Source organism: Bos javanicus, chromosome 10, assembly GCF_032452875.1.
Source record: "Bos javanicus breed banteng chromosome 10, ARS-OSU_banteng_1.0, whole genome shotgun sequence".
Classification (NCBI taxonomy): Eukaryota; Metazoa; Chordata; class Mammalia; order Artiodactyla; family Bovidae; genus Bos; species Bos javanicus.
Genome location: NC_083877.1, coordinates 71,380,663 through 71,397,715, shown reverse-complemented (window position 1 = coordinate 71,397,715; position 17,053 = coordinate 71,380,663). Strand labels below are relative to the sequence as shown.

General features: G+C 39.9%; 1 protein-coding gene across 2 annotated transcripts in view; it reads left to right on the top strand.

The window, feature by feature from the left end:
- Positions 1–16,755, top strand: part of RTN1 (reticulon 1) — a 248,967-nt gene extending 232,212 nt beyond the window's left edge. For both annotated transcript variants that reach the window (XM_061429040.1, XM_061429041.1), the window contains 6 exons: positions 2,245–2,452; positions 4,975–5,113; positions 6,544–6,613; positions 7,120–7,166; positions 7,251–7,309; positions 15,958–16,755. In XM_061429040.1, coding sequence (XP_061285024.1) covers positions 2,245–2,452; positions 4,975–5,113; positions 6,544–6,613; positions 7,120–7,166; positions 7,251–7,309; positions 15,958–16,000 — 566 coding nt within the window. In that variant the 3' untranslated portion in view covers positions 16,001–16,755. The remainder of the gene's footprint in view (positions 1–2,244; positions 2,453–4,974; positions 5,114–6,543; positions 6,614–7,119; positions 7,167–7,250; positions 7,310–15,957) is intronic.
- Positions 16,756–17,053: the final 298 nt, after the last annotated feature.

Here is a 17,053-nt window from a genome sequence, read left to right as displayed (position 1 = left end):
CCGGCACCACTCAAAATAGACGGGGGGGTGGGGGGCGGATCTTTGTTTCACCCCAAAACAAGCTTGTGATCCCTCCTTCCTACACTGCAGAAGTGTTCTAGGAGGAAGGGAACATATTTTTTCCCTAACAAAATGGCTGACTATTGTAATCTTTGTGAGTTAATGTCATTGGTAGACCAAGCAGTGGTGAGTGGGGAATAGATAGACGTGAGTGACAGATCCGTTCAGAAGTAAATTCTCTCTCCAGCTTCAGACTACTGGAGTGTCCTCAGCCTGTTATAAAAGATCCCCCCTCCCACTTTAAGCCCTTGATCTGATGTACTCTCCATCCAGCCTGAGTTAGTCTGGTTCAAGGGTTGATACTTTGCAACACTCCTCGTATCCTCTCCACAGCCTGGGGTTGTCACTAGGCTGTGTGACCTTTCCAGTACTGTCTCTCAGCTAGTCATGTACCAGAGTATGATGGGAGCAGTTCCCTGCTTTCTTCAATCTAGTCACCTTTGTTTTCCATTGAGCTGATGACTGGTGCCTTAAACCGGGTGCCTCCATTTACGCTGCATATGAAGCTGGTAGTGTAAGCAACGGCCACTTTCATTTGGTTGTAAGATGGGAATTTCATGTCTTATTTTCTTTTTCTGAGAATTTGTGTAATATTCTATAAAAACCATTTTTTGTGACAACATAGATAGACCTTGAGGGCCTTCTGCTAAAAGAGACAATAAGTCACACGAAGACAGACAAACACTGTAGGATCCCACTTATGTGTGGAATCTGAAGAAGCTGAATTCATAGAAGCAGAATAGAAGACTGGTTACTGGAGTTAGGGGGTAGGGGAATTAGGGAGATGTTGATCAAAGGGTATAAACCTGCAACTAGCAGATAAAGAAGTCTGATGGATCTAACACACAGCAAAGTAAATATAGTCAACAATACTGTATTACAGACTTCAAAGTTGCTGGATCTTACATGTTCTTAACATAAAAAAGAAATAACTGTGTGATGTGACAGAGCTGTTAACTGGTGCTGTGTCGTCGTTGTGGTTGTTGTCATTGTTGTTCAGTTGCTCAGGTGTGACTCTTTGCTACCTCGCGGACTGCGGCACTCCAGGCTTCCCTATCCTTTACTGTCTCTCAGAGTCTGCTCAAACTCATGTTCATTGAGTCCATGATGCCATCCAACCATCTCATCCTCTGTTGCCCCCTTCTCCTCCTGCCTTCAGTTGCTATACTGCAATATATAAATATATCCAGTCAGCATGCTGTACACCTTAAACTCACACAATGTTATGTCAATTGTATCTCCCAAAAAAAGAAACCGTATGTTACTTGCCTAATTGGAGAACAAATTTGCATACATTCTTGAGCAAGTCTTCTATACTTTTTTCATAATCTAGTGACTGAAATATTAAAAATATTTCCATTTTGTGTCATATTTGAAGCACCATGGCTTTATTCTTTTGAATTAATTTTTTGTTTCTAAGTTGAAAGAGAGAAATAACTGAATGATAGGTACAATGTAGATTTTAAAATTTATATTCCAGGTTTTTAAGTCACAAGAATGTAAGCGAACAAATCATACAATACAAAACAGTTTAACCCAAATTTCAGCTCCAGGGATTCTTGAGATAGCTACTAACTACTAATGTTTGGTTTTACTCATTTTAGAGGTAGATCATATCTCTATTCAGAAGTTTTTGGCATTGCCTGGAGTCTCCCAGACCAGCTGACATGCTTCTGAGGCTCCACTTCTGCTTTCATTGTTAGTGCCCCTTCTCAGCAGCAGGGACATGTGTATGACTGATGTGCTTATCTCTGGGCTGCTATTGAGACATTGAGTTGTAAGCAGGGTATCAAGATGCATGCCATCAATGCCATCCAAAGGAAAAGAACAGGTACTTCAGAGTGCTCTGAATTTTTAGTCTTGTTTCAAAGGCATATAACTGATGCCCACAGTTGTAACCCACTGAGATTTGTTCATGGAGATATTGTCACTGGAGGTTCAACAGCCTTTTCTTATCTGTGAATTTCCTAATTGACCTCAGGGATGGAAAAGATGCTTCGAAAGCAAAACGGGAGGATGGGAAGCGCCCTAGGAGTAGCGCTATGTGTGCTCACCTGTGTTCAGGAAGCCAAGAGCTGGGGAAACCTGTAGCGGCCATGGCTTTGTGGAATGAGCTGCGGCAGCTCCCTGGAGGCCCTGCCCATGCTGAGTGCTCTGTGTGAATGTGCGTGTCTCCTCCCACAGCTATTGACCTGCTGTACTGGCGGGACATCAAGCAGACGGGGATAGTGTTTGGGAGCTTCCTGCTGCTGCTCTTCTCCCTGACGCAGTTCAGCGTTGTGAGCGTCGTGGCCTACCTGGCCCTCGCTGCGCTCTCAGCCACCATCAGTTTCCGCATCTACAAGTCTGTTTTACAAGCTGTGCAGAAAACCGACGAGGGTCACCCTTTCAAGTGAGTGTGCAACCCGACCAGCCCTTGCCCCACCTCTCACGTGGCTCTTTCATTGGCCTCTGTTTCACTGCCTGTGCACTTTGGGTCCTGCTTCTTTTGACCTTTAACAGGCCTCTTAGAGTCTCCTTTAACGCTGTCTTTTAATACCAGATATTTCTGTTAAATTTCTAAAGCAGACTCATCCCTAGTCTAATGCTTACTGCTTTATTGAGCTTTTAAAACTTTAATCACTTCTAATTAAATGTTAAATATTTATCTTTAATATATATTTCTATAATTTATATAATATAAATCCTTGTGGGCGAATTTATGAAATGTGAAAACATTTAATTTATGTTTGATATTAATTTTGTATTTAATTACTTCTCATAGTAATCATAATTCATTTATATGCAAACAGTGTTTTATGATTTAAAGTGTTTCAACAATTATTCTCCCAACTCTGTGATGAAGGCAGAACATTATAATCCCTTTTCACAGATGGAAAAACAGAGGTTCTAAGAAGTAAAGTGACTTGCTCAGAGTAAATAGCACAGAGCCAGGACCAGGGTGTTTGGATTTTTATTTCTGTGCTCTTTTCAGAAGTTTAATGTCAAAGGGCCAAATTCTGTGGGATGTAAAGTTCATCCCTCAGAATCTGTATAGTATTATGTACTCACAATTGAATAGTATAATGTACCCTCTTCTGCATTTTAATACAGGGGAAATCTGATTCGAATGAGCACTGAGAAGGATTTCTTTAAGGCAGTGTATTAAGAGGATATATGAAATGTGGCAGAGGGAGATATTAGCACTGCCAGCTGCACGCTCTCCAACTCTGCCCCAGTTTACTCCAGATTCTAGCTTGTAAGCCGTGGTATTTTAGCACTGACCATCAGTCATACCATCACCTGCTGCAGGCCCCGCTGCAGGTGTCCTCACCTCCTATAACTGAGGGATATTTCTGCATCCTGGATGAGACCTATAGATACTGCTGCATAATGGCTTCTGAGCCAACCTCAGTGATTCCCTGGGGATGCCTCTGAATCCTCCCCAGCTCAGCCTCATCAGCCAGCTGAATCAAGGTCTCAGGGCACCAGGCTCTTAAAAGAAGGAAAAGATGCCAGGGCCTTGTCGACAAAAGGCAAAATGCCGTGTTTCACACGTCACTTCCTAGCCTCTGGTTCCTATGCTCATTGTCAAACACGGTTACAGTCTGACCATCCTCACCCTTGGGATGTATTTGGCCTTCTTCTAATGCAGAGTTAATGGGTCTTCTGGGCTATAACTTGGTTGCCTCCCCAAAGGTGGGAAGAATAGAGAAGTGGAGTGTCATCTTACCAGGGTGAATACTATACCTACTTCAGTGACCCTCACCTGTGACCAGTATCCACACCTTTAGAGTCCTGTCCTGCTCCAGCCTCTATCCTTAGCTATACAAGAGAGGTTGGCTTCTCCCACGTTCTTGGATACAGGACTGTCAAGTTACACTGGGGATTTACCTCTCACTTGACTTATTTCTTCTGTAACTACCCAGTTGTAGGACCAAGAGTCAAACTGTAATTAGCTCAACTACTTTATCTTCCATTTGGAGACTCATTTAAAACCTAAATGTTCCTTTGGCTTAATTGTTTCTATCAATAAAAGGAATGTCTAACTCAAGAGTACATTTTGAATCAAAACATATCAGCTAGACAAATCCACTTTCCTGATTATTTTTCTAAAAAGCCAAACATAAAAATTCTCAATCCTCAGAGTTAGGTGAGCACTGTTAGAACTCTAGAAGTAGACAACTTGGCAGACAGAAGGAAGGAGAAAGAGATGGGTCTCATTGGCGGCCAGGGATAGGGATGGGGGGCGGGGAGCATGGTGGGTATGGTCAAAGCAGGAGGATCGATTGACTTTTATAGATTCGTAGAGCCTGGGTTATCTATCCAAGAGTTCAAATTAACCCTTCGAACAAATGGAAAATGCAGTTACTAAAAATACCACTCTTACTAGAACCAGTGAGCATTTTAGTATGTCCCAGGTCACTTGTGTTTTCAGAGCTCTCTAGAATAAAACCTAAAAGTACTTTCCAGAATTTAAACATGAAATCTTTGAGATTTGATGAGAAATAGTAATTGGCAGCTAAGATTTTGAGATATCTTAATTATTTAAAAAGACAATTCATCTTCATGCAGCCGAGAAGAAATAAGAACTTTTCACAATTGCTCAGTGAGCCAGATGTACAGAGAATTCAGCAAGTGAACTGATTTGGGACTGACTTTTCTCTGCTCCTCGCCAGTTGCTCTGAATTATCAGCTCACACTATCACGTTGCCTATGAGAGACAGAAGCAGCCACATTGCCCCACTTGAGTGCCGTGATTCCTGTGTTCCCTGGTGAACTAACTGTGGGTGTGGGTGTGGTGCCCTGCAGCCTTCTGACTGGCGTAAATCCTTCAGGATGACCTGACTGTGGTCCTCAGGGTTGGAGAAGGGAAACCTAGCTGTTTCATGATTCCCTCTGATGGAGTTCTCTGTGGGGATGCTCTGTTGACAGGGCCTACTTGGAGCTCGAGATCACCCTGTCTCAGGAGCAGATTCAGAAGTACACAGACTGCCTGCAATTCTACGTGAACAACACTCTCAAAGAACTGAGGAGGCTCTTCCTTGTCCAGGACCTGGTGGATTCCTTAAAAGTATGAGTGCTTAAGCCGTTTCATTTGACAGTCTTGAGTTTTGTTTTCCCTAAAGGTACACATAATGTTATAAACTTCCACATGATGGAGAATAACGTAAGTGCTAATTATATTCTAGGGTCTGAAAATGTCCAGCTGTACAGTACCATGGAGCTCATCCAGTCTAATGCCATCATTTTACAGATGCTGAAACTATGGTTCAGAGAGGTTAAGACACTTGCCTGAGGTTGCCCAGTGAGTCACTGACAGAGCTGGGACCAAACCCAGGTTACATAGCTTCTAGTTTTGTGCTACTTACAGTACCCCAGGCTGCTTCTTGTTCCCATTTTCAATTCCTCAATTTCCTAAAATTATTTTAAAAATAAACATCTAGTTTAGGGAATGTGAAAAATACACATGCTTCTTCTTAGAAAGAAACACTGTACTCTGCTAATAATAAGGACCTGTGGGCTGTGAGAATGAGCCCCTGAAGTGTAGAGGAGGGGCACCTGGGTGTTATTCCTGGTTCCATCATTGAACTCACTGGGCTTCTTGGAACAAACTGCTAGGACCACCACATGGCTTATAGGGAAAACCAAAGTCAATCAGTCATGACTCAACAGGGCCATGAGCAGAGGGGTGGGAGCCCAGGCAAGGATTCTGTCAGTTCTCCATTCTCCCAGAGCACTGGGAGGGATCTGTACCATGGGCTTCTCCTTAATGAGAAAGAAAGAGCAGAAGGAAATTGAGTGATGAGTCTTTGATGCTCAAGGTACTTTACTGGAATAACATCTTGGCAAATAATGACTAAAATAAGAGAGTAGGGAGATTAAAATTACTTAACCTTAGAGCTTTTAAGGTAACATGTCTACTTAAATTTGTAATGTGAAAATTGTGGGCTAGAATAGGGATCAGCAAACTTTATCTATTATATAAAGGGCCATGTGGTAAATATTTTAGGCTTTGTGGGTTACACAGTCTTTGTTGTAGCTACTCAACTTTGTCACTATAGCAGAAAAGCAGCTGAAGACAATACATAAATGAATAACTGTGGCTGTGTGCTAACATTGTTTATGAATACTGGACACTGAATTTCGTATCATTTTCACATTATACAAAATGTTATTTTTGTTTTAACTTTATTCGACCATGCAAAATTCATTCTTAACTTGTGGGCCTATACGAAAACAGGTCAAGGCCAGTTTGCTGACCCCCGCCCTAGTTTATTATTTCACTGAGTCCCTCAGATCTTACAAGGAAATCCACAGGGTTCTGAGACACGTAAAGACTGGATCCTCTTTCAGTAATTCTGTGACGAGCTTTAAATGCTCTTATACTTCCTATTGAAACCATGATGTTTGCCTCAAATTTTAATCTAAACAAATCAATGAAATGAGACTCTTATCTGTCATAATGGGTTTAGAAGCTCTGATCATCATTTCATTTGTTAGTTTGCAGTCCTGATGTGGCTCCTGACTTACGTTGGCGCTCTCTTCAATGGCCTGACCCTGCTGCTCATGGGTAAGGACAGCCAAGGTGTTATGTCTCCCTTCACATACTCTCTGAGCATCTCCCTAGGCTGTTAGCTTGCTTGAATGCGTTCCTAGCAACAAATTCCAGATTTTCTGAGTGCAGAGCATTTCCCTGACCATCATAGTTCAATTAAAGAGCATAATATATCAATATATTACACAGTAAAAATGAATTTCTTAAAGTTTTTTTCTTTTTCTTCAACCATAGCTGGTTTTATCTGGCTTCAAATATATATCTGCTTCAATGGTGTTATGTATAGAAAATCATTTTTATCTTAGGAGGTCATTCTCTCATTCCAGAATTAATGACTTAATATTTGTGAAGGTCTCAGCATTTTTTTGTTTTCTTTATGAACTAGCCCTGCCATCTTTTAGCTAGAATGCTGGCCACTGCAAATAATGTCATTATATCACATAACTATATAAAAATGTATCTATAAGATTGTTCCTACTTATAACTCTCAATTTTAATACTATATCTGTTTTTCATCCCAGCTGTGGTTTCAATGTTTACTCTACCTGTAGTGTATGTTAAGCACCAGGTAAGTTCTATGTAATGTCAAACATGCATGTTAAGTTTTGACCTTGTGAACTGTGGATGTGCTCATGATTTCTTCTCTTTGTAGGCACAGATTGACCAATATCTGGGACTTGTGAGGACTCACATAAATGCTGTTGTGGCAAAGTAAGTTGCATAGTGCAATTTATAAAAAGGAGAGACTGCCTTAGGCAGGCATTTGACTGGATTAGATAGGAGTAATAAAAGGATAATAAAGTAATAGACTGATTTATGATTATTCACTTCTTTGAGTCATATGTTCATACCCTTACCAAATAGATTATTTCAGAAGTAAAGTATAAATTTTTAAAACTTCCAATTAAATAAAACTTTTAGTGGTTTATTTCAGGTATCATGAAATGAATTTTAATAAATGAATGATATTAATGTCTGTCTGGGGACTGGCTCATGTCCAAGAATAAGATGGATTGGAGGAAGGAAAAAAGCCTGATTTAGAAAAGTAAAATTAAATTTTAGTAAATTAATCAAAATAAAAGTGTTAGCATTTTCAATTTTAAAATAATAAATATCATTAAGTTTTAAATCATTGAAATTATTTTTAAAACAAAACATTTTTTAATCTTGAGAATTTTTATTACCTTTTAGATTACACCATTTAAATTCAATATGTGTGTGTATTTGCCTATTTTATTAATACCATTGCTTTTTAAACCTGAGTCTTAAATAGACTCTACTTTATGGATACTTTATATATTAGGAGATAATGATTCCAGTTATAAAAGTATTTACAGTTAATATAGTCATTAACTTAGTAGTTTTCCCTAATTCTTAAATTAGTGTTTTTAGATACATCTTCATCTAAAATGAAGTTTTTCTGTTGTTATTATTACTCACGATTTTGTTTTAATTAAAAGCTGACCTTAGTTTTGACTACAAATACACGTCTGAAAAATACTAGAGTTTCTCTCCAGGAATCCTAGAATCATGTGGCTAGACCTAGATGATAGTAGAATTAAATGCAAGTATTTTAGATGGTCAAAGATATACAGAGAAAAACAAATAAGGAAAAAGCAAGTGCTTTAAAGTTCCTCTGCTATTTGATTTGTGTGTCATCAGTTACAGTTCTCTCCTGAAGTTTAGAAAGATTTTTGTTTTTATTATGTATTGTTTATATTCTTCCTCTTAAATTCATGGTGAATTTGGATTCAGACATTTCAAAATGCCTGAAATTATCAGCTTAACACATATGCAATGAATACCTAGTGAAAATCAGCATATTGAAGACAAATATTTATTACTTTGTAATAGGAAATGACAGCATGGTATAACATGAGATTGGTATTTGCCAAACCTGGGGAACCTGTTAAAAATATGAATTCCCAGATTCTACAACAAACTTATGGAAATAAAATTCCTGGGATAAGGGACCCATAATCTATATTTTAATGAACTTCCTAGGTGTATTTAACTTCTGGCAGTTAAAACTGTGTTCAGGAATGACAGCAAAGAACACCAGAATAGGAGCTTGGAAACTGGAAGACAGAAAGAAGTTCTAGGCCTCAGCTGTTCAGTACTTAGTCTGAGGATCTTAAACAAATCACATCTCTTAATTTTTTATTGATTAGTTGCTTGCTTCAAAAAAAAAAAAAAAAGACATTATTTTCCAGGCATTTCATTAACAGGTACAAAGAGTATAAAGATGAATAAGATGATCCCACCTAGCAGAGCTCTTAGCCTATGGATACAGACAAAACCGTAAAGAAATAGCCATAAGACAATATAAGAATGAGAGTAGAATTGTGTAAAATATTAAGGTGAGAGAGATATGGAAACTACTGTTCTTACCTGGGGGATAATGGAAAGCCATTAAAAAAGGGCCCTCACTAGCATGGCTGGGTTCTGTTGAGGACTTCCATCTGTGTCCTCACATGGCAGAAGTTGATGGAAACTCTCTGGGTTCTCTTTTATAGGGCACTAATCCCATCCATGAAGGCTCCATTCTCATGACCTAATCACCTTCCAAAAGCCCCGCCTCCTAATACTAACATATTGGGGATTAGGTTTCAGTATATAAATTTGGGGGTGCTGGGTAATGGGGTGCAGCAGGACATAAACATTCAGTCTATAGCAGCCCTGAAGGATGGTAAACACTCATCAGGTGCATGATGAGGGGAAAGACACCGCAAGAAGAAATAACAGGTAGAGGCAGAAGCGTGAAAACGTAGGTCAGGGTCAGGGAGCAGTGAGGCCACCAGTGTGTCTAAAGCTTAAATGAACGAAAAGATGAGCTAGAAAGGGCCTAGAAAGAGAAGCCGGGGCCACGTATAGCATGCTCTATGGAGTTAGGACTCAACAGGACATCCCTGCCCTTGATGTTCCTATGCAGGAGATTTGTATTTTGGACAGATTACTATGGCAGTCTAGTGGGAGGAGAATTGGAAAGTGAGATGTGGTAATTAGCAAGGAGGCTGTTGAATTCAAACAAAAGTGGTAGGGATATAAGCCTGTTAAAATAGAAGGGAAGGAGAGATGGCAGAAACGAAAATGTATGAACATATGTATACAATATGGTTGGCTAAATTAAAATTGGAAATCAATGCTCTGAACAGGAATAGAAAGGAAGCTAAGGACAAAAAGAGAAACTGAGTGGGCTTCCCTGGTGGTCCAGTAGCTAAGACTTCATGCCTGCAATGCAGGGGGTCTAGGTTCAATTCCTGATCAGGGAACTAGATCCCACGTGCTACAGCTAAAGATCCCGTATGCTGTAATGAAGACTGACGATCATGCTTGCCACAACTAAGACCTCATGCAGCCAAATAAATAAGCAGGAATAAAGTATTTTTAAAAAATTTTTAAAAAGAGAAACTGGATAAGTTACGTAGTTAAACAGCAGTTCTCCAAGAGAATCTGTTTTGCCTGACACTAAATTTTGAAGGCTATTTCTTAGTGGAGTCTTACCTCTAAGATTTCTTCAACCTCTGGAATTCTGATTACATGTTAGAATAATTCCACCAAAAGAACTGATACCATTTTAGTGAAACCGTTAAAAACAGGAACTTTGGAATCAAATAGACTAGCTTGAGTCCATTTCTGGAATTTTTTAGCTATATGAATTCATTATAAGTGTTATTTGACTCCCTGAGTTTGTTTCTTTATATATACATTGAAAAGATAATGTCTGTAAGGTATTCTTACTTGGACATAGGGAGGACTCAATAAATATTCAATGATCATAACCATGATCATCCTACTCCCACTGCTTAGAGATCAGTTCATGGTGAGTGTGGAGGACAGCCCCAGACTAGGCAGGAAACCTTGGTGCCCCTCCCACGCCTATACTGAGTGAATGATAACCCTGTCCAGGTCATTTAACCTCCCTGTGTCTCAGTCTTCCACCTCTAAAATGGGGCTGCGTGCATGCTAAGTCACTTCATTCGTGTCCAATTCCTTGCAACCCCATGGACTATATAGCCCACCAGGCTCCTTTGTCCATGGGATTCTCTTGGCAACAATACTAGAGTGGGTTGCCATGCCCTCCTCCAGGGAATCTTTCTGACCCAGGGATCAAACCCGAGTCTCTTACATCTCCTGCATTGGCAAGTGGGTTCTTTACCACTCGTGCCACCTGGGGAGCCCCTAACTGGGGATAATAACACCTAACAACACATTCTTAGTATTTCATTGAGGTACTTGAAAAGTCTTCCTGGTGTCCTTGAGGAGAAAATGGAGATGTACAGTCCAGATTATAGCACAATTGGTAAAGTTCCAGAATGTTGAAATAGTAGACCCTATGGAGGTTCATTAGTCCACCGAAAATCCATCCAGGGCGAGGTGTAGTAATGTGACACAGGGCTCTGCCCTTGACTCCATGACTTTCCATACCAGTGTTTCACATGACTATGTGAGGACAAATCAAGTATACTCATCAGAGTTCTAGGTGACACATAGCTTGGAGCAAAAGCACATTCAGAAGACAGCAAGTTCAAGATTCAAAATGAATTAAGTGATCTTGAGTAATGTAGAATGCGAAACTGAAGTTAATAAAATGAAATTGACAGGGAAAGCAAAGTCCTATATTTAGATTTTTTTTTTAAGTCAACTTTTGCATATACAGAATGGGAAGAGGGGCAGATGCAATAGAGTACGACAGTAGTGTGTGTAAAAAATATCTGGGGGGGTGAGTGATAAATAGATTAATTGATCACAGCCAAATATGAATCAGTAATGTACAGAGGCATATTTTTTAAAATATATGCAAGTTTAGATATTATTAATAGAAGTATATGTCAAAATCAAAAGAGGCTATAGTTGTTTCATATCCCATATTGTTATTCCATAGATGTGTTAAATTTCAGAGTTGAACATTTTAAGAGCTGCAATTATACACTGAAGTCATGTCCAAAAGATGACTGGGTATTGAAGTATTGGAAATATGACAGTAATGTGAGTGACAACCAAACTTTACTGGAGATGATTATTCTGGAAAAGAGATAACTTTAAAAGAACACATTTGGAGGTCTAACATTGTGAGAGAAGTAATCATTCTCTTTTTCTCTAAAGAGCTATGAATGGAAAGGCCAGAAGTTCTGAGATTTGAATGAAACATGAGGGGAAACAGTACCAATTAGAGTTGTTCAACAATGAAGCCATTTGCCCTGTGAAACAGTAAGCTCACTGACACCCATTCAAGTATTCACATAAAAGTTAGTTGACCACTGTCACAGATATGGTTTAAAGGACTTCTGCAATGGGAGAAAAGTAGAATTAGTTAACACTTAGTCTACTGTGATATTCTAAAAGCATTTCAAAACTAATACATATATGTTATACTTTGGAGAAGACCAGACCTAAGGTGTCTCTATTGAAATGTTTCCCATTCTCTGCTGCATTATCAGTTTCTGCCTCTTCTGGCTCATTTCCACAATCATAATCTCTCCAGTCTTTCCGTCCTTGCTGGCTCTAATGCTTCTCTCCCTACCTCACTGCAGTCAGGCCTGCACCCTGAGCACTTAAGTTGCTCTTTGTCAGGGTCCTAGTGACCTTCATATTGCTAAATCCTGCAGTCATCACTCCATCCTCAACCTTCTCAACCTCTCAGACACTCTTTAAGATTACTGCCATCTTTGTTGAGCACTCTCCTTGACTCTTGGCATGGCTTGAGTCTCAGCTGCTTTCTCGCAGTGTCTTCTCTTGGCTCTTCCTTCTCTGGTTCACCCTTCATCCCTAGTGGCCTCAAAGATTATCTCTATGTCAAAGACTCCAAAATGTGTGTCTCCACAATCTTAGGTTTTTAAAAAGTCCACTTTACAAATATAGAATGTGAGGAGGAGGAGGTAGATATGAGATAGGATACAACAGTAGTATGTATAAAAAATACTTGGAGGTTTTCTAATTTGTCACAGCCAAATATGAGTCAGTTATGTGCTTGAGACATTTTTTTAAAAAATCAATGCAAGTCTCAGTCAGTTCAGTCACTCAGTTGTGTACGACCCTTTGCGACCCCATGAACCGCAGCATGCCAGGCCTTCCATCACCAACTGCCAGAGTCTACCCAAACCCATGTGCATTGAGTCAATGATGCCATACAACCACCCCATCCTCTGTCATCCCCTTCTCCTCCTGCCCTCAATCTTTCCCAGCATCAGGGTCTTTTCAAATGAGTCAGTTCTTTGCATCAGGTGGCCAAAGTATTGGAGTTTCAGCTTCAGCATCAGTCATTCCAATGAATATTCACAACTGATTTCCTTTAGGATGGACTGGTTGGATCTCCTTGAAGTCCAAGGGACTCTCAAGAGTCTTCTCCAACACCACAGTTTAAAAGCATCAGTTCTTCAGTGCTCAGCCTTTATGGTCCCAACTCTCACATCCATACATGACTACTGGAAAAACCATAGCTTTGACTAGATGGACCTTTGTTGGCAAAGTAATGTCTCTGCTTTTTAATATGCTATCTAGGTTTGTCATAGCTTTTCTTCCAAGGAGCAAGTGTCTTTTAATTTCATGGCTGCAGTCACCATCTGCAGTGATTTTAGAGCCCAAGAAAATTAAGTGTCTATTTCCATTGTTTCCCCATCTATTTGCCATGAAGTGATGGGACCAGATGCCATGATCTTCGTTTTCTGAATGTTGAGTTTTAAGCCAGGTTTTCACTCTCCTCTTTCACTTTCATCAAGATGTTCCTTAGTTCCTCTTTGCTTTCTGTCATAAGGTGGTGAGGTTATTGATATTTCTTCTGGCAATCTTGATTCCAGTTTGTGCTTCATCTAGCCTGGCATTTTGCATGATATACTCTGCATATAAGTTAAATAAGTAGGGTGACAGTATACAGCCTTGACGTACTCCTTTCCCAATTTGGAACCAGTCCATTGTTCCATGTCTGGTTCTAACTTGCTTCTTGATCTGCATACAGATTTCTCAGGAGGCAGGACAGGTGGTCTGGTATTTCCATCTCTTTCAGAATTTTCCACAGTTTGTTGTGATCCACATAGTCAAAGGCTTTGGTATAGTCAGTAAAACAGAAGTAGATGTTTTTCTGGAACTCTCTTGCTTTTTCAATGATCCAGCGAATGTTGGCAATTTGATCTCTGGTTCCTCTGCATTTTCTAAATCCAGCTTGAACATTTGGAAGTTCTCAGTTCACGTACTGTTGAAGCCTCACCTGGAGAATTTTGAGCATTACTTTGCTAATGTGTGAGATGAGTGTAATTGTACAGTAGTTTGAACATTCTTTGGCATTGCCTTTCTTTGGGATTGAAATGAAAACTGACCTTTTCCAGTCCTGTGGCCACTGCTGAGTTTTCCAAATTTGCTGGCTGATTGAGGGCAGCATTTTAACAGCATCATCTTTTAGGATTTGAAATAACTCAACTGGAATTCCATCACCTCCACTAGCTTTGTTCATAGTTATGCTTCCTAAGGCCCAGTTAACTTCATCTGCTTACCTAATGTTATCTCTCAAATGTCCCACAGACATTTCAGATTCAGCGTGGCCAAACAGATCTTGCAGTTTCAGCCCAGAATTTATTCTTACTTCAGTTGTCACACCATCTTTGTAAATGGCATTATTATTCACCTGGTTGCTCAGGCCCAAAACCAAAGCATCTTCCTTGATTACTGTCAATCTTTCCCCCGCCCACACATTCAACCCATCAGCTTGGCAGGTGGGTCCTGTCTGCTCCATCCCCTCACTGGATACCCAGAGTGAGCACTTTACTCCACTGGCAAGGTTTCATTCCATATAACCCAGGCCATTGCCATTCAGCACCTAGACTGCTATAGTTGTCCTCCATCCCTTATTGCTCTGTTTCCCCACTTTTTTCACATAACCACTATCATGATCTTCTTTGATCACATCATTCCTTTGCCTACAATTCATCAGTGGCTTCCCAGCCACAGAATAGAATCTAAATTCCTTTTACCGCCTGCAAGTTTCAACACCATCTGGTTACCTCCTGCCTCTCAGACCTTCCCGCCTCACTCCCCAAGCACACTGGTCTCATCCTTGACTCCTAAGCTTGTCCTCACTTTTTGGCCTCTGTACTCCCTGCTTCGTCTTCCAAAACACTTCAACCCAGTGGCCCCTTCTTATCCTGCAGACATCTGTTTCTCACATGAGGGGACTTAAAGTAAGCGTCTCCCACCTAATGGAAATCAACCCTGAATATTCATTGGAAGGACTGATGCTGAAGCTGAAGCTCCAATAGTTTGGCCATCACCAACTCATTGGAAAAGACCCTGATGCTGGGAAAGATTGAAGGCAGCAGGAGAGGGGGGCAACAGAGGATGAGATGGTTGGAGGGCATCACCAAGTCAATGGTCATGAGTTTAAGCAAACTCTGGGAGATGGTGAAAAAGAGGGAAGCCTGGTGCCCTACAGTCCATGGGGTTGCAAAGAGTCAGACGTGACTGAGTGACTGAACAACATCTCTCAACTATCACCACTGCTCCCTCATTGCCTATCATTCCATCTTGTTTGGGTTTTTTTAATAGCATTTGTCACAATATATACTTCTGTTGTTTGTCTACTTGTTTATTTCTGGCTCCTCAACCCCTAGGAGAATGAAAGCTCCATGAGAGCAGAGCCTTCTCCCTTCTGTTCACTGAATTCCAGCATCTGCAAGGGTGCATGACACAGAGGAAGGTCTCAGTCAAACTCTGCATGGGGAGCTCATTAAGCTTTGATTTAATGACGCAAAATGCTTCCAGTATAAACCTACCTAAAATAATACTGCCATTCTGCGAGAATCACAGAACTTTAGGGGCATTAGAAATATCTAATTTGCACCTGGTAAATGCTCTAGGACCAGGAAGGCTCATTAGCTGCCAGATGGCACACAGCTAATTAGTAGAGAGCTTAAACTAGGACTCAGTTTTCTTCATTCCAGTTCTAGCAGTTTCTGCTGAGGGTGACCATATGTTTCTTCACCTGGAACCGTCCCTGTTCATGCCTGTTGTCCTGGTATAGTTAATAACAGCACTGTCTTTCTCTTTCAGAAGTATCCCAGACTGAGTAATAAATGGTCACCTACGTATATCACAGCTTCTATAATTCTGAAATAAATCAACATCTTTTGTCTACCTAAAAAGTTATAATTTAAGAAATATGGCTTCCTGGGGTCATTCATTATCTAATTATACTTCCTTATTGCATAGAAATGCATTTATAGACACTCATACATAAAAATTATGCTATTTTTTGGAATATTAAGCTATTTGGTCACTTAGCTAATTAAAGCAATGACACATAGTGATGTCATAAGATGATTTCATTAATAATACTTGTGATTTACCACCGTCTGATATTGTCTTTTTAGGATTCAGGCTAAAATCCCAGGCGCTAAAAGGCACACTGAGTAAGTGGATACCCCACCGGGGACTGAACACCAAGAGGAATGTCTGAAGTGGTAACAGCTCTGTCTTACATGTTACTGCAGATTGATTGTTTCTCCCCCCAGTACCATAATCTTAGAGACAAACTCTAAAACAGCTGTTTTTAGGCTGTTTCTGTACCCTTAGGATATTTGAGTCACTTGTGTCAAGCACTAAAGTATAGCGAAAAGTGTATTAGATGTGGTTTTTAATTTTGTGTTGCTAAAAAAAAAGTGCATGATGGTGAGAACCCAAGTTATCTTTCCTTCGTCGGTGTTCTTCTCTCTGCAATGCTTCTGTAGCTTCTCATGTTCCCTGTGGCTAGGCCTTTCCTGCCCAGTGCACTGATGCAATAGTGGAAATCGCTTCTATGTCCTTGGGTTGTTGGTTGGATTAATCTTTAATAACAATATATAGACTTGTAAACCGATGTTTAAGTGTTTTTCCAACACACACAACATAAAAATAAAAACAAGTCGACCGTACTTAGAGTAATCAGTTTTGTATAACTTAAAATAATTAAATAAATGAATAAACCCAAAAACAAACATGCAGTACTTTTGTTGTGTGAGACTGATGGGCTGATTTACATGTATGGTAACTAAAAAGTACCAGCATGTTAACTTTATTACAGTTTGTATTACTTTCTCTGTAGTTCCTAATGGACTTAATTATGGATTCTGGATATTTGCACTTATGTACTTGATACTGAATGCATAAATAAATGTTACTAAGTGTAGAAACTTCTCCCTCTCTTCTCGTGATCGCACCAGAAAACTCAATACTCTAAGAAATAGCATCTGTGGATGTGCCGGACAGGCTGAGACCAAGTACTCGCTTTGCTCCTGTTTCCAGAATCCACATAGTCCAACTCCAGCCTAGTATATGGCTCATTTGAGTTATTAATAGAAATCACTGGAGACTGGTAAAACTGGAAAACATTCTTCATATTGTACTTGGTGGGGCTTATGTAGATAATTTAAATGGTTTTTTTAAAAACTTGAACGTGATATAAATACTCCCATAAACTTCTTATAATAA